Source organism: Oncorhynchus masou, chromosome 9, assembly GCF_036934945.1.
Source record: "Oncorhynchus masou masou isolate Uvic2021 chromosome 9, UVic_Omas_1.1, whole genome shotgun sequence".
Taxonomy (NCBI): domain Eukaryota; kingdom Metazoa; phylum Chordata; class Actinopteri; order Salmoniformes; family Salmonidae; genus Oncorhynchus; species Oncorhynchus masou.
The window spans coordinates 1,038,802-1,062,831 of NC_088220.1; the positions used below are offsets into that span (position 1 = coordinate 1,038,802).

The following is a 24,030-nucleotide window of genomic DNA, read 5'->3' on the forward strand; positions in this document are numbered from 1 at the left end:
TCCTAACTCTCCTGTCTCTCTACTCTAGGAAAGAGAGCTGGCCCCTCCTCTCTCCGTCACCCCTCAAGAAGCCACCATCAGGTTTGAGGATGTCTACTTTGAGTACCTGGAAGGACAGAAGGTTCTAGAGGGCGTCTCCTTCCAGGTGCCGGCTGGGAAGAAGGTGGCCATCGTAGGAGGGAGCGGATCAGGGTAGGTACTCGTTTAGAAAGGCCTTGACCTGTCTGAAATGGTCATATGAAGTGCACTGGTCAACAGTAGGGTTTCACATTTCTGGTAGTCCCTGGAATTCTGAGGGAATAACCAGGAAATCCAGAATCGTTCAAGCAGGATTTCTGGAGAACCAGGACATTTTGGGAATGTTTCCAGGATTTTGCAACGTTAGTCAACGGTGTTCATCTGTAACATCCTGGTCTGGCCGTGTCTGATTGTCCATGTTTACATGCTCACAGTATTCCACAATGTAGCTCATATCCCGCGTAAGGTCTTATTCGGGATAAGCTGTTTACATGCACCGCTGATATCCTGTTCACAAGGATCCCTATAACCCGAGTAAACAGAATATTCCTCATTGAAGTTCATATAGGTTAAATGGAATAGTAACTGAAGTCTGGACACTGACTGTCGGCCTATGACCTCACCTGTAGACCTATGACCTCACCTGTAGGTCTATGACCTCACCTGTAGGTCTATGACCTCACCTGTAGGCCTATGACCTCACCTGTAGCCTATGACCTCACCTGTAGGTCTATGACCTCACCTGTAGGCCTTTGACCTCACCTGTAGGCCTATGACCTCACCTGTAGGCCTATGACCTCACCTGTAGGTCTATGACCTCACCTGTAGCCTATGACCTCACCTGTAGTCCTATGACCTCACCTGTAGGCCTATGACCTCACCTGTAGGCCTTTGACCTCACCTGTAGGCCTATGACCTCACCTGTAGGCTTATGAACTCACCTGTAGGTCTTTGACCTCACCTGTAGGCCTATGACCTCACCTGTAGGCCTATGACCTCACCTGTAGGCCTTTGACCTCACCTGTAGGCCTATGACCTCACCTGTAGACCTATGAACTCACCTGTAGGTCTTTGACCTCACCTCTAGACCTATGACCTCACCTGTAGGTCTTTGACCTCACCTGTAGACCTATGACCTCACCTGTAGGCCTATGAACTCACCTGTAGGCCTATGACCTCACCTGTAGGCCTATGACCTCACCTGTACGCCTTTGACCTCACCTGTAGGCCTATGACCTCACCTGTAGGCCTATGAACTCACCTGTAGGTCTTTGACCTCACCTGTAGACCTATGACCTCACCTGTAGGCCTATGAACTCACCTGTAGGTCTTTGACCTCACCTGTAGGCCTATGACCTCACCTGTAGGCCTATGACCTCAGCTGTAGGCCTTTGACCTCACCTGTAGGCCTATGACCTCACCTGTAGGTCTTTGACCTCACCTGTAGGCCTATGACCTCACCTGTAGGCCTTTGACCTCACCTGTAGGCCTATGACCTCACCTGTAGGCCTATGACCTCACCTGTAGGCCTTTGACCTCACCTGTAGTCCTATGACCTCACCTGTAGTCCTATGAACTCACCTGTAGGTCTTTGACCTCACCTGTAGGCCTATGACCTCACCTGTAGGCCTATGAACTCACCTGTAGGTCTTTGACCTCACCTGTAGGCCTATGACCTCACCTGTAGGCCTATGACCTCACCTGTAGGCCTATGAACTCACCTGTAGGTCTTTGACCTCACCTGTAGGCCTATGACCTCACCTGTAGGCCTATGACCTCACCTGTAGGCCTATGACCTCACACATGTTATTAATTCCTGTAGAATGATGCATTTCTTGTAGTAAAAGGATACAACAAATGTGCATTTTGTCTCAGGAACTAATTATAAGCAGAAACTTGTCTAAAATAGACTGACACCCCTGATATGCCCTTCACTGACTGTGAAAAACAACCGTCAACTGCATAAGATATATCAGCATATGGGGCGGCAGGGTAGCCTAGTGGTTAGAGCGTTGGACTAGTAAGCGAAAGGTTGCAAGTTCGAATCCCCGAGCTGATAAGGTACAAATCTGTCGTTCTGCCCCTGAACAGGCAGTTAACCCACTGTTCCTAGTCCGTCATTGAAAATAAGAATTTGTTCTTAACTGACTTGCCTAGTAAAATAAAGGTTAAAAAAAATATATATATCCCAGGCATCTTATTCTGGTTTCACGTCACTGGGATACAAGCTCCTGAATAATAACAGGATATAGGTAGCATGTAAACACGGTCACTGGGTCTGGGATCTGTCTCGGTGTAGAAACCCTTATTCACCAGCTCTACTTGGTACATAATTGGACAGCTGCTTCACTAATTTGTTCTAGTGTTGAAGTGGAAATGTGCCTCTTATGATCCTAACCTGTATTTAACTTATCCTCTCCAATTATATCTGCAGATTCTGGTTATAAACCATTAGGTGCTTATTCACCGTCGCTCTGCAAGCTTAGTCTTTCTACTATAGTTACAATGTCAGTCCTATTTCCCAAAAGTCATAAAACAATCTATTGGTCACATACACATATTTAGCAGATGTTATTGTGGGTGTTGCGAAATGCTGGTGTGCCTAGCTCCAACAGTGAAATGCTGGTGTTCATAGCTCCAACAGTGAAATGCTGGTGTTCATAGCTCCAACAGTGTAATGCTGGTGTTCCTAGCTCCAACAGTGTAATGCTGGTGTTCCTAGCTCCAACAGTGAAATGCTGGTGTTTCTAGCTCCAACAGTGAAATGCTGGTGTTCATAGCTCCAACAGTGAAATGCTGGTGTTCCTAGTTCCAACAGTGAAATGCTGGTGTTCCTAGCTCCAACAGTGAAATGCTGGTGTTCATAGCTCCAACAGTGTAATGCTGGTGTTCATAGCTCCAACAGTGAAATGCTGGTGTTCCTAGCTCCAACAGTGAAATGCTGGTGTTCCTAGCTCCAACAGTGAAATGCTGGTGTTCCTAGCTCCAACAGTGAAATGCTGGTGTTCCTAGCTCCAACAGTGTAATACTGGTGTTCCTAGCTCCAACAGTGTAATACTGGTGTTCCTAGCTCCAACAGTGTAATGCTGGTGTTCCTAGCTCCAACAGTGTAATGCTGGTGTTCATAGCTCCAACAGTGAAATGCTGGTGTTCCTAGCTCCAACAGTGTAATGCTGGTGTTCCTAGCTCCAACAGTGTAATGCTGGTGTTCCTAGCTCCAACAGTGAAATGCTGGTGTTCCTAGCTCCAACAGTGTAATGCTGGTGTTCCTAGTTCCAACAGTGAAATGCTGGTGTTCCTAGCTCCAACAGTGTAATGCTGGTGTTCCTAGCTCCAACAGTGAAATGCTGGTGTTCCTAGCTCCAACAGTGTAATGCTGGTGTTCCTAGCTCCAACAGTGAAATGCTGGTGTTCATAGCTCCAACAGTGAAATGCTGGTGTTCCTAGCTCCAACAGTGAAATGCTGGTGTTCCTAGCTCCAACAGTGTAATGCTGGTGTTCCTAGCTCCAACAGTGAAATGCTGGTGTTCATAGCTCCAACAGTGAAATGCTGGTGTTCCTAGCTCCAACAGTGAAATGCTGGTGTTCCTAGCTCCAACAGTGTAATGCTGGTGTTCCTAGCTCCAACAGTGAAATGCTGGTGTTCCTAGCTCCAACAGTGTAATACTGGTGTTCCTAGCTCCAACAGTGTAATACTGGTGTTCCTAGCTCCAACAGTGTAATGCTGGTGTTCCTAGCTCCAACAGTGTAATGCTGGTGTTCATAGCTCCAACAGTGAAATGCTGGTGTTCCTAGCTCCAACAGTGAAATGCTGGTGTTCCTAGCTCCAACAGTGTAATGCTGGTGTTCCTAGCTCCAACAGTGAAATGCTGGTGTTCCTAGCTCCAACAGTGAAATGCTGGTGTTCCTAGTTCCAACAGTGAAATGCTGGTGTTCCTAGCTCCAACAGTGTAATGCTGGTGTTCCTAGCTCCAACAGTGAAATGCTGGTGTTCCTAGCTTCAACAGTGTAATGCTGGTGTTCCTAGCTCCAACAGTGAAATGCTGAATGTTTCAGGAACAGCGCCATAGTAACCATGGTTCTGTGTTGTTTCAGGAACAGCGCCATAGTAACCATGGTTCTGTGTTGTTTCAGGAACAGCGCCATAGTAACCATGGTTCTGTGTTGTTTCAGGAAGAGCACCATAGTAACCATGGTTCTGTGTTGTTTCAGGAAGAGCACCATAGTAACCATGGTTCTGTGTTGTTTCAGGAAGAGCGCCATAGTAACCATGGTTCTGTGTTGTTTCAGGAAGAGCGCCATAGTAACCATGGTTCTGTGTTGTTTCAGGAAGAGCACCATAGTAACCATGGTTCTGTGTTGTTTCAGGAAGAGCGCAATAGTAACCATGGTTCTGTGTTGTTTCAGGAAGAGCGCCATAGTAACCATGGTTCTGTGTTGTTTCAGGAAGGGCGCCATAGTAACCATGGTTCTGTGTTGTTTCAGGAACAGCACCATAGTAACCATGGTTCTGTGTTGTTTCAGGAAGAGCGCCATAGTAACCATGGTTCTGTGTTGTTTCAGGAACAGCACCATAGTAACCATGGTTCTGTGTTGTTTCAGGAAGAGCGCCATAGTAACCATGGTTCTGTGTTGTTTCAGGAAGAGCACCATAGTAACCATGGTTCTGTGTTGTTTCAGGAAGAGCACCATAGTAACCATGGTTCTGTGTTGTTTCAGGAAGAGCACCATAGTAACCATGGTTCTGTGTTGTTTCAGGAAGAGCACCATAGTAACCATGGTTCTGTGTTGTTTCAGGAAGAGCGCCATAGTAACCATGGTTCTGTGTTGTTTCAGGTAGAGCACCATAGTAACCATGGTTCTGTGTTGTTTCAGGAAGAGCGCCATAGTAACCATGGTTCTGTGTTGTTTCAGGTAGAGCACCATAGTAACCATGGTTCTGTGTTGTTTCAGGAAGAGCGCCATAGTAACCATGGTTCTGTGTTGTTTCAGGAAGAGCACCATAGTAACCATGGTTCTGTGTTGTTTCAGGAAGAGCACCATAGTAACCATGGTTCTGTGTTGTTTCAGGTAGAGCACCATAGTAACCATGGTTCTGTGTTGTTTCAGGAAGAGCACCATAATGCGTATGTTGTTCCGGTTTTACGAGCCCCAGAAGGGAAACATCTACATCGCTGGACAGAATATCAGAGACGTTGGACTGGACAGCCTGCGACGGGCCGTAGGGGTGGTACCACAGGTAAAACTAACTTGATTAGATTCAATTTATTGATCCTTTATTAAGTTGACTTGGACAACAATCAACTCCCACAACAAGGGGGCAGATGTGGAAGCGAATAGAAACTACAGGTTCTTTCCTTCACATGTGTATTTGTTCAGTGTGTTGTAGTGGAAATGTCCTGTATTTACCAAATCATGAGAGCAAACCACCATACAAGTCAGAGTTATCATAAAGTCCATCTTTAATTATTATGAGCTCCATCACAACCCTGTGACTCTCAGATCAATTCAGTGTCTATAAATGAATTCTCTGAGAGTCCCTTACACATTGCAACTGAGATCCTTTATCGCAAAGACACACATAGCCAGACAGCATTGGCTATAAATTATTGTTCAGCTTTGGTCTCCTAAACTATGTTCTTATCTCGCTCTTGGTACCACTCAGGACCAACAGCATTACCTCACCCAATGGCATATATCAAATACACCCCCACCTGGACAAGATCACAGAGGCACAGTGACTGGCACACAGACATTGTGGAGCCAAGAGATAATTGGTTCCCCCTCAATCATCCCTTCACATGGTTTAAAAGATATGTTTACATATGAAGACAAGACCTCTCCCCTTTCTGTGGCCCAAGTAACTTAACCCTGACAGAACAGATAACTGCAACCGGGCAACACTATAGTACAACAAGATACATTCTAAATGACAAGTATCTCACAAGCATATTATGAAAATAAAACATCTTATCTATGTTACCCAACTAATTCTGATTCTGCCACGACAGTTTCCTCTCCCGATGTTTCCTCTCCTGATGTTTCCTCTCCTGATGTTTCCTCTCCTGATGTTTCCTCTCCTGATGTTTCCTCTCCTGATGTTTCCTCTCCTGATGTTTCCTCTCCTGATGTTTCCTCTCCTGATGTGTCCTCTCCCGATGTGTCCTCTCCTGATGTTTCCTCTCCCGATGTTTCCTCTCCCGATGTTTCCTCTCCTGATGTTTCCTCTCCTCTTGTTTCCTCTCCTGATGTTTCCTCTCCTGATGTGTCCTCTCCTCATGTTTCCTCTCCTGATGTTTCCTCTCCTGATGTTTCCTCTCCTGATGTGTCCTCTCCCGATGTTTCCTCTCCCGATGTTTCCTCTCCTGATGTTTCCTCTCCTCTTGTTTCCTCTCCTGATGTTTCCTCTCCTGATGTTTCCTCTCCTGATGTTTCCTCTCCTGATGTTTCCTCTCCTGATGTGTCCTCTCCTGATGTTTCCTCTCCCGATGTGTCCTCTCCCGATGTTTCCTCTCCTGATGTTTCCTCTCCCGATGTTTTCTCTCCTGATGTTTCCTCTCCTGATGTTTCCTCTCCTGATGTTTCCTCTCCTGATGTTTCCTCTCCTGATGTGTCCTCTCCTGATGTTTCCTCTCCTGATGTGTCCTCTCCTGATGTTTCCTCTCCTGATGTGTCCTCTCCTGATGTTTCCTCTCCTGATGTTTCCTCTCCTGATGTTTCCTCTCCCGATGTTTCCTCTCCTGATGTGTCCTCTCCTGATGTTTCCTCTCCTGATGTGTCCTCTCCCGATGTTTCCTCTCCTGATGTTTCCTCTCCCGATGTGTCCTCTCCCGATGTATCCTCTCCTGATGTTTCCTCTCCCGATGTTTCCTCTCCCGATGTTTCCTCTCCCGATGTTTCCTCTCCCGATGTGTCCTCTCCTGATGTTTCCTCTCCTGATGTGTCCTCTCCTGATGTTTCCTCTCCCGATGTGTCCTCTCCCGATGTGTCCTCTCCTGTTGTTTCCTCTCCTGATGTTTCCTCTCCTGATGTTTCCTCTCCTGTTGTTTCCTCTCCTGATGTGTCCTCTCCCGATGTTTCCTCTCCCGATGTGTCCTCCTGATGTTTCCTCTCCTGATGTGTCCTCTCCTGATGTTTCCTCTCCTGATGTTTCCTCTCCTGATGTGTCCTCTCCTGATGTTTCCTCTCCTGATGTTTCCTCTCCTGATGTTTCCTCTCCTGATGTGTCCTCTCCTCAAGTTGAGCTGACGGTATTGATTGACTGTACTTTTTCCTCCCTCACTCTGTCTCTCTACCCTCCTCCCTACCCAGGATGCAGTGCTCTTCCACAACACCATCTTCTACAACCTTCAGTACGGGAACATCAACGCCACGCCAGAGGAGGTGTACCAGGTGGCACGGCTTGCAGGGATCCACGATGCCATCCTTAGGATGCCCCACGGATATGACACTCAGGTCGGCGAGAGGGGGCTCAAACTGTCAGGTAGGTCAGACACACCCTGGTCGGGAGAGGAGACTCAAACTACCAGGTAGGTCAGACACACTCTGGTCGGGAGAGGGGACTCAAACTACCAGGTAGGTCAGACACACCCTGGTCGGGGGAGGGGACTCAAACTGTCAGGTAGGTCAGACACACCCTGGTCGGGAGAGGAGACTCAAACTACCAGGTAGGTCAGACACACTCTGGTCGGGGGAGGGGACTCAAACTACCAGGTAGGTCAGACACACCCTGGTCGGGAGAGGGGACTCAAATATCTACCTCAAATAGACTACATTATTTACTTCCTGTCCTGTCTGTGTTGCCGTGTGTTTCAAGACTGTATTATTGACTTCCTGTTATGTCTCTGTTGCCGTGTGTTTCAAGACTGCATTATTGACTTGCTGTGTGTGTTTCAGGTGGGGAGAAGCAGCGTGTGGCCATAGCCAGGGCCATACTGAAGAACCCTCCTATCCTGCTGTATGACGAAGCTACCTCCTCACTGGACTCTATCACTGAGGAGGTAACCCCCCCCCCCCACCCACACACACACACAGAATCAGCTGTTGTCTCTTCTGCAGCTCAGTTTACCAACCAACCAATCAACTGCGTAGATGTTAGGGGATAGAGTACACTGTGTCCTGGAGTTGGAGAGAACAGGCCACATGTCCTGTTATAGTTTCATACTGAATTACATGTAGATGTGTACTGCTTTCTTATTGTGAAGCTTTTTATATGGGCATATGTAAATAGCATCAGGAGCACACAGGGGTGGGCAGGAGGGGCGATGATGACAGGAGATATTGCTGGCTACTGTTGTGTTGACTTAGTGGATTTAATGACATTTTCTCAGAGAAACCGGCTTCATATATATCCTGCCTGTCATATTGGCATCGGTGTACTCCTAGAACATTCTAGAACTATTTCTAACACTTGATGTTCCTGTGTTGTTTCTCAACAGTGTTCTAGAACTATTTCTAACACTTGATGTTCCTGTGTTGTTTCTCTACAGTGTTCTAGAACTATTTCTAACACTTGATGTTCCTGTGTTCCATAATAATGGCGCCGAAGGGATGGCTGCCATTTTACGGGCTCCTTACTAATGATGCACCGATATGCACCGACATTTTGAATTCTTCATGTTCCTGTGTTGTTCTAGACCCTTCCAACTATTTGTAACAATCAATGTTTCTGTGTTGTTGAAAGTTCTAGAACTATTTCTAATACATGGTGTTCCTGTGTTGTTCTGGAAAATTCTAGAACTGTTTCTAATACTTTATGTTCCTCTGTTTCTCTACAAAATTCTAGTACAATTTCGAATAATTCATTCTAGAGCGTTCTAGAACTATTTCTAATACTTCATGTTGATTCTGTGTACTTCTAGAACATTCTTAGTTCCATGAAGGGTCTGGTCCAGGACCGGACGTCCGTGTTCATTGCTCACAGACTGTCCACCATCGTAGACGCAGACGAGATCATCGTACTCAACAAGGTAAGAAGACCTTCTCATAGTGATTATTCCTTGTTCAGGGGCAGAACAACAGATTTTTACCATGTCAGCTCGGGGATTCGATCCAGCAAACTTTTAATTGCTGGCCCAACGCTCTAACCACTAGGCTACCTGCCGTCTCTACACTCTAACCACTAGGCTACCTGCCGTCTCTACACTCTAACCACTAGGCTACCTGCCTCCTCTACACTCTAACCACTAGGCTACCTGCCACCTCTACACTCTAACCACTAGGCTACCCTGCGGACCCTACACTCTAACCACTAGGCTACCTGCCGCCTCTACACTCTAACCACTAGGCTACCTGCCGATCTACATACACCTACAGTATGTGACTGTCTGATCACTTACAGTATGTATGTTAATAGTCCAATGCTCTAACCACTAGGCTACCTGCCACCCCAGTGGCTGGGCCTGGCACCCCAGTGGGTGGGACTGGTACCCCAGTGGGTGGGCCTGGTACCCCAGTGGGTGGGACTGGTACCCCAGTGGGTGGGCCTGGTATCCCAGTGGGTGGGTCTGGTACCCAGTGGGTGGGCCTGGTACCCCAGTGGGTGGGCCTAGTACCCCAGTGGGTGGGCCTGGTACCCAGTGGGTGGGCCTCTACGCTCTAACCACTAGGCTACCTGCCACCTCTACGCTGACAAGGTAAAAATCTGTCCTTCTGCCCCTGAACAAGTCTCTGTTCCTAAACCGTCATTGAAAATAAGAATGTGTTTATAACCCTCCCGTTGTCTCGGCGGGTCAGAGTGAACCCGGGCAGCGTTACGAGTTGATCCCCCGTGTCTGTGTGGGTCAGAGTGACCCTGGCAGCCTTAGCAAGGTGTATGTTGTAACCCTCCTACCACTGTCTGGGCGGGGTCATAGTGACGTCAGAGTGACCCCGGGCAGCGTTACGAGTTGATCCCCCGTGTCTGTGTGGGTCAGAGTGACCCTGGCAGCCTTAGCAAGGTGTATGATGTAACCCGCCTACCCCTGTCTGGGCGGGGTCATAGTGACGTCAGAGTGACCCCGGGCAGCGTTACGAGTTGATCCCCCGTGTCTGTGTGGGTCAGAGTGACCCTGGCAGCCTTAGCAAGGTGTATGATGTAACCCGCCTACCCCTGTCTGGGCGGGGTCATAGTGACGTCAGAGTGACCCCGGGCAGCGTTACGAGTTGATCCCCCGTGTCTGTGTGGGTCAGAGTGACCCTGGCAGCCTTAGCAAGGTGTATGTTGTAACCCGCCTACCCCTGTCTGGGCCGGGTCATAGTGACCCTGGCCCTGTGTTACGAGTTGTTCCCCTCTGTCTGGGCCGGGTCATAGTGACCCGGGACCTGTGTAGGCCCTGTGTTATGAGATGTTCCCCTCTGTCCCGGGGGCTGGGGTCAGAGTGACCCTGGCAGCGTTAGCAAGGTGTATGTTGTAACCATCCTACCCCTGTCTGGGCCGGGTCAGAGTGACCCTGGCACCACTTGTCCCCAAGAGCTCAGTGCACGACCTCGGTGCAATCACACGGGGAGGCCAGCCAAGCGTACCGGATGGGCCGAAGGGCCCAAAGGAGCAGACAGGGCCGACCATGCTCCTCGTCCATTTACGTGCCTCGTCCTATTCACGTGGCCACTGTAAGCCGGCCGTAGAGAGGCTACTAATATTGTCAGGAAGAAGAAGAAGGAGAAGAAGATGAGGACGATGATGAGGACGACGACGAGGAGGACAACGAGGAGGAATTACAACCCCGCCGAGCGTGAGCCATCCGCCTAAGACGCCTCGCTTCCTTGTTTCCTTGTTTCAGCGCGGCTCAAGTCCTGGAACAGATATCCTCCAGTGTCGACCAAGAAGACGAAGAAGACTACTGCAAATTCGAAGAGGAGGACGTTTCGGAAGATGAAGATAGTGAGGAATACAACCCCGAGCGTGATGCGGACAATGACGACTCGGCCTCGTGGTCGTGCTCCTCTTTGGAGGAAGAGCGAGAGGGAGACATGGCCGCTGCCCGAGATCGAGACAGAGAGCGAGATCGAGACAGAGCCAGAGAGCGAGACAGAGAGCCAGATCGAGACAGAGAGGATGCGGCGGCAGTCGCCCGAGCCCAAAGGGAGATCAAATGGTCCTCCATGGCCTATCGCGGACCGGACCGGCCCCGCGCCATCCGGGCCAACTGGTCCCGTTCAGAGGTACCGTCTATGTATCTGTGTATGTACGTGTAGCATAGAGAGGTAGCAGTAGTAGCAATCGGCAGTAGTAGCAATCGGCAGTAGTAGCATAGGCAGTAGTAGCAATCGGCAGTAGTAGCAATCGGCAGTAGTAGCATCGGCAGTTGTAGCAATAGGCAGTAGTAGCATAGGCAGTAGTAGCATCGGCAGTTGTAGCAATAGGCAGTAGTAGCATAGGCAGTAGTAGCAATCGGCAGTAGTAGCAAACGGCAGTAGTAGCAATCGGCAGTAGTAGCAATCGGCAGTAGTAGCAATCGGCAGTAGTAGCAATCGGCAGTAGTAGCAATCGGCAGTAGTAGCAATCGGCAGTAGTAGCATAGGCAGTAGTAGCAATCGGCAGTAGTAGCATAGGCAGTAGTAGCAATCGGCAGTAGTAGCAATCGGCAGTAGTAGCAATCGGCAGTAGGAGCAATCGGCAGTAGTAGCAATAGGCAGTAGTAGCAATCGGCAGTAGTAGCAATCGGCAGTAGTAGCAATCGGCAGTAGTAGCATAGGCAGTAGTAGCAATCGGCAGTAGTAGCAATAGGCAGTAGTAGCAATCGGCAGTAGTAGCAATCGGCAGTAGTAGCAATCGGCAGTAGTAGCATAGGCAGTAGTAGCAATCGGCAGTAGTAGCAATCGGCAGTAGTAGCAATCGGCAGTAGTAGCAATAGGCAGTAGTAGCAATAGGCAGTAGTAGCAATCGGCAGTAGTAGCATCGGCAGTAGTAGCGGCGGCGGCTGCGTGTAACATAAACGCAGTGCGCCCCGATGGTGAGCCAGTAACGATGACGCTGCTAATCTCCTCTCCCCTCTCCCCACCGAAAGGACGCTGTCCTTTCCGACAGTACATTCCCAGCAAGCCGGCCAAATACGGCATCAAGTCGTGGGTGGCCTGCGACACCAAGTCCAGCTACGCTTGGAAGATGCAAGTCTACACCGGCAAGGCGGCCGGCGAAGGCCCCGAGAAGAACCAGGGCGCGCGCGTCATCCTCGATCTGACCGAGGGACTGCCAGGCGGTCACAACGTCCCGTGTGACAATTTCTTCACCTCCTACGAACTCGGGCAGCGGCTCTTCGAGAGGAACCTCTCCATGGTCGGCACGGTGCGAAAGAACAAGCCCGAGCTCCCTCCCGCGCTGCTCCAGTCAAAGGGCAGACAGGTCTCGTCCTCCAGGTTCGCCTTCACGCCCACCACCACTCTAGTGTCCTACCTGTCAAAGAGAAATAAGAACGTGCTACTTCTGAGCACGCAGCACGCGGAGCCCGACGTTAGCGATCGCCGCGACCGGAAGCCGGCCCTCATCCTAGACTACAACTGCAACAAGGGCGGCGTAGACAACCTAGACAAGGTGGTCGGGACCTACAGCTGCAGACGGATGACCGCCCGCTGGCCCCTGGTCATCTTCCACAACATCCTCGACGTGTCCTCCTACAACGCCTTTGTCATATGGCGAGAGATCAAGCCCGACTGGATGCCTGGGAAGCGGAACATGAGGAGGGTGTTCCTGGAGCAGCTCGTAAAGCCACTCGTGAAGCCCTTGATCCAAAGAAGGCAGCGTCTCCCCCGCACCCAAGCCGTATCCGCACTTGTCAACGTCCTACAGAGTGCCACCGCCGAGGCTCGTCTGCAAGCCCGGGAGCAAGCCGCTGGCCCGGCCGCCGCTGCCGCACCATCCGCCCCGCCGGGGGCGAGTAAAAGGAAGAGGTGTCAGCTCTGCCCACCCAAGAAGGACGCCAAGACACACACCGCGTGCTGCAGGTGTAAGAAATACATCTGCAAAGGCAGTTCACACGCCTACTGTCACACTTGTGCCCACTGGGCCTTTAGCCAAGACGGGACAGGGTGACCCGGGGGGACACTGTGTGGTAGGCATAATAGGAGGACAACGAGAGGGTTAACTGACTTGCCCAGTTAAATAAAGGTAAAATAACATTTATTAAAAACATACTGAGCAGCTCATTATTGACAGTCCTTCGTGACAGACCAATCCAAACTCATCTCTCGGCATGTTCAGCCCATCCATTTTCTCAGCCAATCATGGCTAGCGGGAAGGTTACTGACTTTTTCAGAGGCAAAACCAACTATGCTCGTAATTTAACAATTGTATTTATATTTACAGATGGCATATAAGTGTGTTATTAAGGCACATGAAAGTTCAAATGTTCCAGAAGGCATTTCTGACCAAAATGCATGTTCTCCTGTGAAGTAGTGACACGCGCAACATACTCTTAGTTTCCTGAAACGAGTCACAATTATAGGATAGGCATTAGAATAAGATGCCTCAATAATAGCTACTAACGGTGGTAGGCCTAATGTCTCTCCAGGAGCTGATCTGTCGTCAGTATTGTGGAATAATTATAGTGTTAAGGAAAGATTTGAATAGCAAAATCTGATCCGAGAGCAGCACTCCCTTTCTTTCAATCCTATCAGTATCGACAAATGCCTCAACAACACACTTAGCGAAGGTTCTCAACAACACACTTAGCGAAGCTTCTCAACAACACACTTAGCGTAGGTTCTCAACAACACACTTAGCGAAGGTTTTCAACAACACACTTAGCGAAGGTTCTCAACAACACACTTAGCGAAGGTTCTCAACAACACACTTAGCGAAGGTTTTCAACAACACACTTAGCGAAGCTTCTCAACAACACACTTAGCGTAGGTTTTCAACAACACACTTAGCGAAGGTTTTCAACATCACAGTTAGCGAAGGTTTTCAACAACACAGTTAGCGAAGGTTCTCAACAACCTTCGCTAAGTTTAGTATCTATTGAGGTAGTGTTCTCACTTACAACATTAATCTAGTGAGGTAGGAGGAGAGAGGAATGAGGAATAGAAAGAGGAGAGGAGAGGGGGTTGAGGTTTGGTTTGTCTTGTGGTGTGTCTTAGCTCTTTGAAAGCTGTTGGTGATGTTTTCCATGTTCCCCCGTGAGCAGAGGCAGAGCGTCAGATGGAGAGATCAGAAGGTCGTCGTGGCGAGGAGGCGTGTTATTCCGTGTCGCCATGGTGTCGGCTCGTTAAGTCACAGAGTTAGAAACAGTCAGTTACGTGCATGCCCACGGTGCCAACACTTCTGCCTCGCTCCCTGGGGGGTGGGATACTTTTATTACTGAGTGGGTGGGCGGGTGAGGGAGGGAGGGGTGTGTGCTGCTGTTGTGTGCCAGTAGGGAAGAGTCAGGTAGAGAGGGAGGTTTTCAGAGAGACGGAGAGTAGGGAAGAGTCAAGTAGAGAGGGAGCGTTTCAGAGAGACGGAGAGTAGCGAGAGTCAAGTAGAGAGGGAGGGTTTCAGAGAGACGGAGAGTAGGGAAGAGCCAAGTAGAGAGGGAGGGTTTCAGAGAGACGGAGAGTAGGGAAGAGTCAGGTAGAGAGGGAGGGTTTCAGAGAGACGGAGAGTAGCGAGAGTCAAGTAGAGAGGGAGGGTTTCAGAGAGACGGAGAGTAGGGAAGAGTCAAGTATAGAGGGAGGGTTTCAGAGAGACGGAGAGTAGGGAAGAGTCAGGTAGAGAGGGAGGGTTTCAGAGAGACGGAGAGTAGGGAAGAGTCAGGTAGAGAGGGAGGGTTTCAGAGAGACGGAGAGTAGGGAAGAGTCAGGTAGAGAGGGAGGGTTTCAGAGAGACGGAGAGTTGACTATTCATCACTGTAGAGTTGGTATTATAATTAATTCTCGATGTCTCCCATTCAATACTGCATTCTATGTCAAAGTCCTTTTTACATGGACTTTAGTCGGACTCAACTAGACTTTATAGTAGAATAATCCTCTGTCTCTCCCTCTCTCTGTCCTTCTCCCTCCGTCTCCCCTCCTCCTCCAGGGTAAGATTGCAGAGCGAGGGGACCACCACTCTCTCCTGGCTACTCCAGGCTCTCTGTATGCTGACCTGTGGAACACTCAGAACAGTAAGATACTGAACGTTAAGAACAGCCCGGTGGAGCTGCAGCCAGAGAGACTCAGCCAGAAGGAGGAGGAGAGGAAGAAACTACAGGAGGAGATCATGAACAGTGTCAAGGGCTGTGGGAACTGCTCCTGTTGAGGAGAGAGACAAGGACATCCCTCAATACCTGTCCCTTCCTTCACTCACTGACAGCCTGCCCTCAGTACTTTAGTCTCTCTCAGGGGAGGGGCCATCTACACCTCTCCATCTCACTCCTGCCACAACAAACCCTGGGCTGACTGCCCCTCCCCTTGCTCCTCTTGAGAAGGCGATTGGTGGCCGAAGAGGAGACTGATGACATTGGCTGATGTCTACAGAGAGGCAGTGTTCATCTACCAATCATCTCAGGACAAACCACGCATAAGAGATCTTGTATATGATGACATCATGGTGTGGAGGATTGAGTGAGAACAGGACTGAGTAAGAACAGGACTGAGTAAGAACAGGACTGAGTAAGAACAGGACTGAGTAAGAACCGGACTGATGGACTGAGTAAGAACCGGACTGAGTAAGAACCGGACTGAGTGAGAACAGGACTGAGTAAGAACAGGACTGAGTAAGAACAGGACTGAGTAAGAACAGGACTGAGTAAGAACAGGACTGAGTAAGAACAGGACTGAGTAAGAACAGGACTGATGGACTGAGTAAGAACCGGACTGAGTAAGAACCGGACTGAGTAAGAACCGGACTGAGTAAGAACAGGACTGAGTAAGAACAGGACTGTGTAAGAACAGGACTGAGTAAGAACAGGACTGTGTAAGAACAGGACTGAGTAGGAACAGGACTGATGGACTGAGTAAGAACCGGACTGAGTAAGAACCGGACTGAGTAAGAACAGGACTGAGTAAGAACAGGACTGTGTAAGAACAGGACTGAGTAGGAACAGGACTGATGGACTGAGTAAGAACCGGACTGAGTAAGAACAGGACTGAGTAAGAACAGGACTGTGTAAGAACAGGACTGAGTAAGAACCGGACTGAGTAAGAACCGGACTGAGTAAGAACAGGACTGAGTAAGAACAGGACTGAGTAAGAACAGGACTGATGGACTGAGTAAGAACCGGACTGAGTAAGAATAGGACTGAGTAAGAACCGGACTGAGTAAGAACAGGACTGAGTAAGAACAGGACTGAGTAAGAACCGGACTGAGTAAGAACCGGACTGAGTAAGAACAGGACTGAGTAAGAACCGGACTGAGTAAGAACAGGACTGAGTAAGAACAGGACTGAGTAAGAACATTAAAGTGTATTTGCCAGATCGGTGCCCATGTTGCATGATGTCATCGTGTACAGTTTGTTAGAACGGAACACTGGTTGGACTTCACCTTCATGTCCAATGGAAAGAAAGACATTACAATGTGTAGAATTATGTAAAGGCATTGGAGAAAGAACATGGTGTTTTTGTGTGATAACCTGAATAAAGAGCAGTGAGACTCAGATTGTGCCTATTATCTGTCAGTCTGATGAAGGGGAGGTCTTTCTTAATGTCCGGAGCCTGCAGCTTTTCTGTTCTACCTGATAATTAATTGCACCCACCTGGTGTCACAGGTCTAAACCAGTCCCGATTAAAGGGGAACAATGAAAACACGAAGTGGAACTAAATCAGTCCCCTCCCTGATTAAAGGGGAATCACCCACCTGGTGTCACAGGTCTAAACCAGTCCCCGATTAAAGGGGAATCACCCACCTGGTGTCACAGGTCTAAACCAGTCCCCGATTAAAGGGGAATCACCCACCTGGTGTCACAGGTCTAAACCAGTCCCCGATTAAAGGGGAATCACCCACCTGGTGTCACAGGTCTAAACCAGTCCCCGATTAAAGGGGAATCACCCACCTGGTGTCACAGGTCTAAACCAGTCCCTGATTAGAGGGGAATCACCCACCTGGTGTCCCAGGTCTAAATCAGTCCCCGATTAAAGGGGAATCACCCACCTGGTGTCACAGGTCTAAACCAGTCCCGATTAAAGGGGAACAATGAAAACACGAAGTGGAACTGGCTTGGCGGTCCGGAGTTGAGTTTGAAGGATCCAGATTATTATTCATTGCGTTTTCTATGGATAACACACCAGCCGTTCTGTATGGTTCCTCCCTGATGTCACGGCCCGGTACTTCCTCCCTACCAGTATAGTTTGCTTGGTGATGTCACGGCGTGGCCCGGTACTTCCTCCCTACCAGTCTAGTTTGCTTGGTGATGCCACGGGGTGGCCCGGTACTTCCTCCCTACCAGTCTAGTTTGCTTGGTGATGTCACGGCGTGGCCCGGTACTTCCTCCCTACCAGTCTAGTTTGCTTGATGATGTCACGGCGTGGCCCGGTACTTCCTCCCTACCAGTCTAGTTTGCTTGGTGATGCCACGGGGTGGCCCGGTACTTCCTCCCTACCAGTCTAGTTTGCTTGGTGATGTCATGGCGTGGCCCAGTACTTCCTCCCTACCAGTCTACTTTACTAACTGTCCTAACTACTATATACATAATGTTGCCTTGACTTTGCTAAATGCTAATCCTTATATCCATTCCCTCAGTTTATGCTAAATGCTAATGCTCCTTTCTTCTAGTTCTGTGTTGGCAGTCTCTTCAGTTTGTATTTCATATCCTCCCCATGGTCTCCTCAGTTCATATCCTCCCCATGGTCTCCTCAGTTCATATCCTCCCCATGGTCTCCTCAGTTCATATCCTCCCCACGGTCTCCTCAGTTCATATCCTCCCCATGGTCTCCTCAGTTCATATCCTCCCCATGGTCTCCTCAGTTCATATCCTCCCCATGGTCTCCTCAGTTCATATCCTCCCCATAGTCTCCTCAGTTCATATCCTCCCCATGGTCTCCTCAGTTCATATCCTCCCCATGGTCTCCTCAGTTCATATCCTCCCCATGGTCTCCTCAGTTCATATCCTCCCCACGGTCTCCTCAGTTCATATCCTCCCCATGGTGTCCTCAGTTCATATCCTCCCCATGGTCTCCTCAGTTCATAACCTCCCCATGGTCTCCTCAGTTCATATCCTCCCCACAGTCTCCTCAGTTCATATCCTCCCCATAGTCTCCTCAGTTCACAGTTCATTTTCTCCCCAGTGAGGTGACCCCCCCATGTTGCTGCCATGTCCTTTAGATTCATTCACCAGCCCAATTGGTCCCTCTACCTTGTTGCCAGCCTTAGAATATTTTCCTTGAGCTGGGAAGGTATTTTAAAACAATCATTGTCGTCATAATTTGTTACTATGGCGATCATCAGGTCTTGGGACTTCCAACTAAGTGAAACATGAACATTCTTTACAGCTTGTGTGTTATTTGAAGACACACTTCATATACAACTTATCTATTGCAACAACCACAGGAGAGAACAATATCCTATGAAGGTGTGTTGTGTTGTGCACACCACCTCTGATATGAGTTAACGTGAACCCACATTAATACGGTAATCTGGGGGAAGCTGTAACCTGTAGCATACCTCATTCAGTCTCCTCAGGACTTTGAATGGCCCCACAAACTGTGGATCCAGCTTCCGGAGAGGCAGGTTTCGGGTCGAGAACCAGACCCAGTCCCTCGGTGTTTGCCTCACTGCGGTGGTGGTCGGCGCTCGCCTTCTGCCGCCTCACGGCCCGTTGCAGGTGCACATGGGCGGCGTCCCAGGTCTCCTCCGAGCGCTTAAACCATTCGTCCACCGCAGGTGCTTTGATCTGGCTCTGATGCCAAGGTGCCAGAACCGGCTGATACCCCAGGACGCACTGGAAGGGAGAGAGGTTAGTGGAGGAGTGGCGGAGAGAGTTTTGGGCCAACTCTGCCCAGGGGATGAATGCCGCCCACTCCCTCGGTCGGTCCTGGCAATATGACCGCAGATACCTACCCACATCCTGGTTCATTCTCTCCACCTGCCCGTTAGTCTTGGGGTGAAAACCTGAGCTGAAGCTGACCGAGACCCCCAGACGTTCCGTGAATGCTCTCCAGACCCTGGACATGAACTGGGGACCCCGATCAGAGACTATGTCCTCAGGCACCCTGTAGTGCCGGAAGACGTGAGTGAACAGGGCCTCTGCAGTCTGTAGGGACGTAGGGAGACCGGGAAAAGGGAGGAGACGGCAGGACTTAGAAAACTGATCCACAACGGCCAGGATCGTGGTGTTACCCTGTGAGGGAGGAAGATCTCTCAGGAAGTCCACCGACAGGTGCAACCACGGCCGTTGTGGAACGGGTTAGGGTTGTAACTTCCCTCTGGGCAGGTGCCTGGGAGCCTTGCACTGGGCGCACACCGAGCAGGAGGAAACATAAACCCTCACGTCCTTGGCCAAGGTGGACCACCAGTACTCCCCACTAAGGCAACGCACCGTCCGACCGATGTCAGGATGACCAGAGGAGGGTGACAGATGGGCCAATAGATCAAACGGTCGCGGACAGCAGACGGAACGTACAGGCGCCCAGATGTACTCCAGATTACGGTGGTCAGTCCAGATGAGAAAAGAGTGTTTAGCCGCCTCAAGCCAATGTCTCCACTCCTTCAGAGCCTTGACAACAGCCAACAGCTCCCAATCCCCAACATCAGCTCCCAATCCCCAACAGTTTCTTTGAAAGGAAAGCACAGAGGCAGAGCTTTGGTGGTGTGCCCGAGCGCTGAGAGAGTACGGCTCCTATCCCAGCCTCGGACGCTTCCACCTCCACTATGAATGCCAAAGAGGGATCCGGATGAGCTAGCACGGGAGCCGAGGTAAACGGAGCCTTCAGGTGACCAAAAGCCCTGTCCGTCTCAGCCGACCACTGCAGTCGCACCGGTCCCCCCTTCATCAGTGATGTAATGGGTGCCGCAACCTGACCAAAACCCCGGATTAACCTCCGGTAGTAGTTGGCAAACCCTAGAAACCTCTGCACTTCCTTTACCGTGGTGGGAGTTGGCCAATTACGCACGGCTGGAATGCGGTCACTCTTCATCTCCACCCCCGAGGTGGAAATGTGGTTCCCTAGGAAGGAGACGGACTGTTGGAAGAACAGACATTTCTCAGCCTTGACGTACAGGTCATGCTCCAACAGGCGACCAAGCACCCTGCGCACCAGGGACACGTGCTCGGCTCGTGTAGCGGAGTATATCAGAATGTCATCGATATACACCACTACACCCTGCCCGTGCAGATCCCGGAAAATCTCGTCAACAAAGGCCTGGAAGACTGATGGAGCATTCATCAACCCGTACGGCATGACGAGGTACTCATAGTGCCCTGAGGTGGTACTAAATGCTGTCTTCCACTCATCCCCCTCCCGGATACGCACCAGGTTGTAAGCACTCCTGAGATCCAATTTTGTGAAGAAGCTCGCCCTGTGCATTGACTCAATCGCACTGGCAATGAGAGGCAGCGGGTAGCTGTACCTCACTGTGATCTGATTGATACCGGGCGCAGACCTCCATCCTTCTTCACAAAAAAAGAAACTAGAGGAGGCAGGTGAAGTAGAGGGCCGAATGTTTCCCTGCCCCCAGGGATTCGGAGACATATGTTTCCATAGTCACCGTCTCCTCCTGTGACAGAGAATACACGTGATTCCTGGGAAGTGCTGCTTCTACCAGGAGATTTATAACACAATCCTCCCGTCGATGGGGTGGTAATTGAGTCGCCCTCTTCTTACAGAAGGCGAGAGCCAAATCGGCATATTCAGAGGGGATGCGCACGGTGGAGACCTGGTCTTGACGTTCCACCGTAGTCGCACCCATGGAAACTCCCACACACCTCCCTGAGCACTCTCGTGACCACCCCTTGAGAGCCCTCTGTTGCCACGAAATAGTGGCGTCATGACAGGCCAACCAGGGTAGGCCCAGCACCACTGGGAATGCAGGAGAATCAATAAGGAAGAGACTGATTCTCTCCTTGTGACCCTCCTCCTGCGTAAAATGAAATAAACGCATACATGTGAGCAACAGGGGGCTCTGGATGAGCCTGGTGCCGACTCACCTGGGGTGACACGATAGTGTCATGCCTGCTGCCTCGACTCCCTGAGGAACCCCCAGCACCAACCAGCATTGTGCCCTCTGCGGCCACAGATGGTGCAGGGAATGACCCTCCGGTCGCCCTAAGTGCAGCACCTCCCAGCTCCATGGGTGTCGGAGCGGAGGAGCTCGGGGATGGAACTGACAGGCCCCAATCCGGTCGTCCTCGGGTAGTCAGCAGGTTGTCCAGCCGGATGGACAGGTCCACCAGCTGGTCCAATGTGAGGGTGGTGTCTCGGCAAGCCAACTTCCGACGGACGTCCATGCGCAGACTGCACCGGTAGTGATCGATCAGGGCCCTGTAGTTCCATCCCGCGGCCAGGGTCCGGAAGTCCAATGCATAATTCTGTGCGCTCCTCGTTCCCTGCCTCAGGTGGAACAGTCGTTCACCTGCCGCTCGACCCTCAGGCAAGTGGTTGAAAACAGCCCAAAAGCGGGTGAACTCTGCGTAATGGTCGTTGGCCCACTCCAGGGCTTTGCCTGAGAGGCAGGAGAGGAGGGCGGACACGCTCTCACGTCCCGAAGGAGCCGGGTGGATGGTCACGAAGTAGAGCTCCAGCTGTAGTAGGAACCCCTGGCATCTGGCAGCCGTCCCATCATGCTCGGTAGCGCCGAATCCCGCTGGAACCGGGTGAAGGAGGGGTGAACATGGTGGGGTTGGCGGTAGTGGGATTGGTGGAGGCGTTGGAGGACCTCCTCTCTCCCTTCTATCTATTGTCTGCAGCACGTGATCCATGGCGGTGCCGAGACGTAACATGGTCGCATGCTGCTGGCTGCACTCTTCGACCGCAAAAGGGGGTCGTCTGCTCCTGCTGACTCCATCAGCAGCACGTGAGGTGAGTAATTCTGTAAAGACATCCTGTGTGTAGCTGGTGTAGCGAGTCAGACACAGGACAGCAGATATGAGTAATCCATGTATATTTACTCAAAAACACAAATGCAAAATATGCGAGCCCACACATACGGATCGTCTTACAATAAACAATTACTCACAAACAATTACTCACAAACAAACATGGGGGAACAGAGGGTTAAATAATTAACACAGTAGGTATGTAATTGGGGAATTGAAACCAGGTGTGTAAGACAAAGACAAAAACAAATGAAAAGTGGATCGGCTAGAAAGCCGGTGACGTCGACCGCCGAACCCCGCCCGAACAAGGAGAGGGACCGACTTCGGCGGAAGTCATAACAACAAGACTAAGATCGAATCATACTACACCGGCTCTGACGCTCATCGGATGTGGCAAACTATTACAGACTACAAAGGGAAACCCAGCCGAGAACTGCCCAGTGATGCGAGCCAACCAGACGAGCTAAATAACTTCTATAATCGCTTCGAGGCAAGTAACACTGAAACATGCATGAGCGCATCAGCTGTTGCGGATGACTGTGTGATCACGTTCTCCTCAGCCGATGTGAGTAAGACCTTTAAACAGGTCAACATTCAGAAGGTCGGATTACCAGGACGTGTACTCCGAGCATGCGCTGACCAACTGGCAAGTGTCTTCAGGGATAGGGTCAGGCTAGCTGTCAGATGACCGGTTTAAGTCATGGTTAAAGGGTTAGGGTCAGGCTAGCTGTCAGATGACTGGTTTAAGTCATGGTTAAAGGGTTAGGGTCAGGCTAGCTGTCAGATGACCGGTTTAAGTCATGGTTAAAGGGTTAGGGTAGCTGTATGGTAGCTGTATGAGGTCATACATCTTCAGGGGTCAGCCTCTGACAAAACAAGGGCCGACATCCCAAATTGCATCCTATTCACTATACAGTGGGGCAAAAAAGTATTTAGTCAGCCACCCATTGTGCAAGTTCTCCCCCTTAAAAAGTTGAGAGGCCTGTCATTTTCATCATAGGTACACTTCAACTATGACAGACAAAATGAGAGAAAAAAAATCCAGAAAATCACTTTGTAGGATTTTTTATGAATTTATTTGCAAATTATGGTGGAAAATAAGTATTTGGTCACCTACAAACAAGCAAGATTTCTGCCTCTCACAGACCTGTAACTTCTTCTTTAAGCGGCTCTTCTATCCTCCACTGGTTACCTGTATTAATGGCACCTGTTTGAACTTGTTATTAGTATAAAAGACACGTGTCCACAACCTCAAACAGTCACACTCCAAACTCCATTATGGCCAAGACCAAAGAAATGTCAAAGGACACCAGAAACAAAATTGTAGACCTGCACCAGGCTGGGAAGACTGCATCTGCAATAGGTAAGCAGCTTGGTTTGAAGAAATCAACTGTGGGAGCAATTATTAGGAAATGGAAGACATACAAGACCACTGATAATCTCCCTCAATCTGGAGCTCCACGCAAGATCTCACCGGTGGGGTCAAAATGATCACAAGAACGGTGAGCAAAAATCCCAGAACCACACGGGGGGACCTAGTGAATGACCTGCAGAGAGCAGGGACCAAAGTAACAGAGCCTACCATCAGTAACATACTACGCCGCCAGGGACTCAAATCCTGCAGTGCCAGACGTGTTCCCCTGTTTAAGCCAGTACATGTCCAGGCTCGCCTGAAGTTTGCTAGAGAGCATTTGGATGATCCAGAAGAAGATTGGGAGAATGTCATATGGTCAGATGAAACCAAAATATAACTTTTTATAACTTTTTAGTAAAAACTCAACTCATCGTGTTTTGAGGACAAAGAATGCTGAGTTGCATCCAAAGAACATCATACCTACTGTGAAGCATGGGAGTGGAAACAACATGCTTTGGGGCTGTTTTTCTGCAAAGGGACCAGGATGACTGATCCGTGTAAAGGAAAGAATGAATGGGGCCATGTATCGTGAGATTTTGAGTGAAAACCTCCTTCCATCAGCAAGGGCATTGAAGATGAAACGTGGCTGGGTCTTTCAGCATGATAATGATCCCAAACACACCACCCGGGCAACTAAGGACTGGCTTCGTAAGAAGCATTTCAAGGTCCTGGAGTGGCCTAGCCAGTCTCCAGATC

The 24,030-nt window shown here is 49.9% G+C and overlaps 1 protein-coding gene across 1 annotated transcript in view; it reads left to right on the top strand.

Annotated features, from left to right (window-relative positions):
* Positions 1-16,549, top strand: part of LOC135545421 (iron-sulfur clusters transporter ABCB7, mitochondrial-like) — a 57,788-nt gene extending 41,239 nt beyond the window's left edge. Inside the window, exons 11-16 of the mRNA XM_064973028.1 lie at positions 29-192; positions 5,128-5,257; positions 7,330-7,501; positions 7,915-8,018; positions 8,880-8,987; positions 14,993-16,549. Of these exons, the coding sequence (XP_064829100.1) occupies positions 29-192; positions 5,128-5,257; positions 7,330-7,501; positions 7,915-8,018; positions 8,880-8,987; positions 14,993-15,211 (897 nt within the window). The 3' untranslated portion in view covers positions 15,212-16,549. The remainder of the gene's footprint in view (positions 1-28; positions 193-5,127; positions 5,258-7,329; positions 7,502-7,914; positions 8,019-8,879; positions 8,988-14,992) is intronic.
* The last annotated feature ends 7,481 nt before the right edge of the window (positions 16,550-24,030 follow it).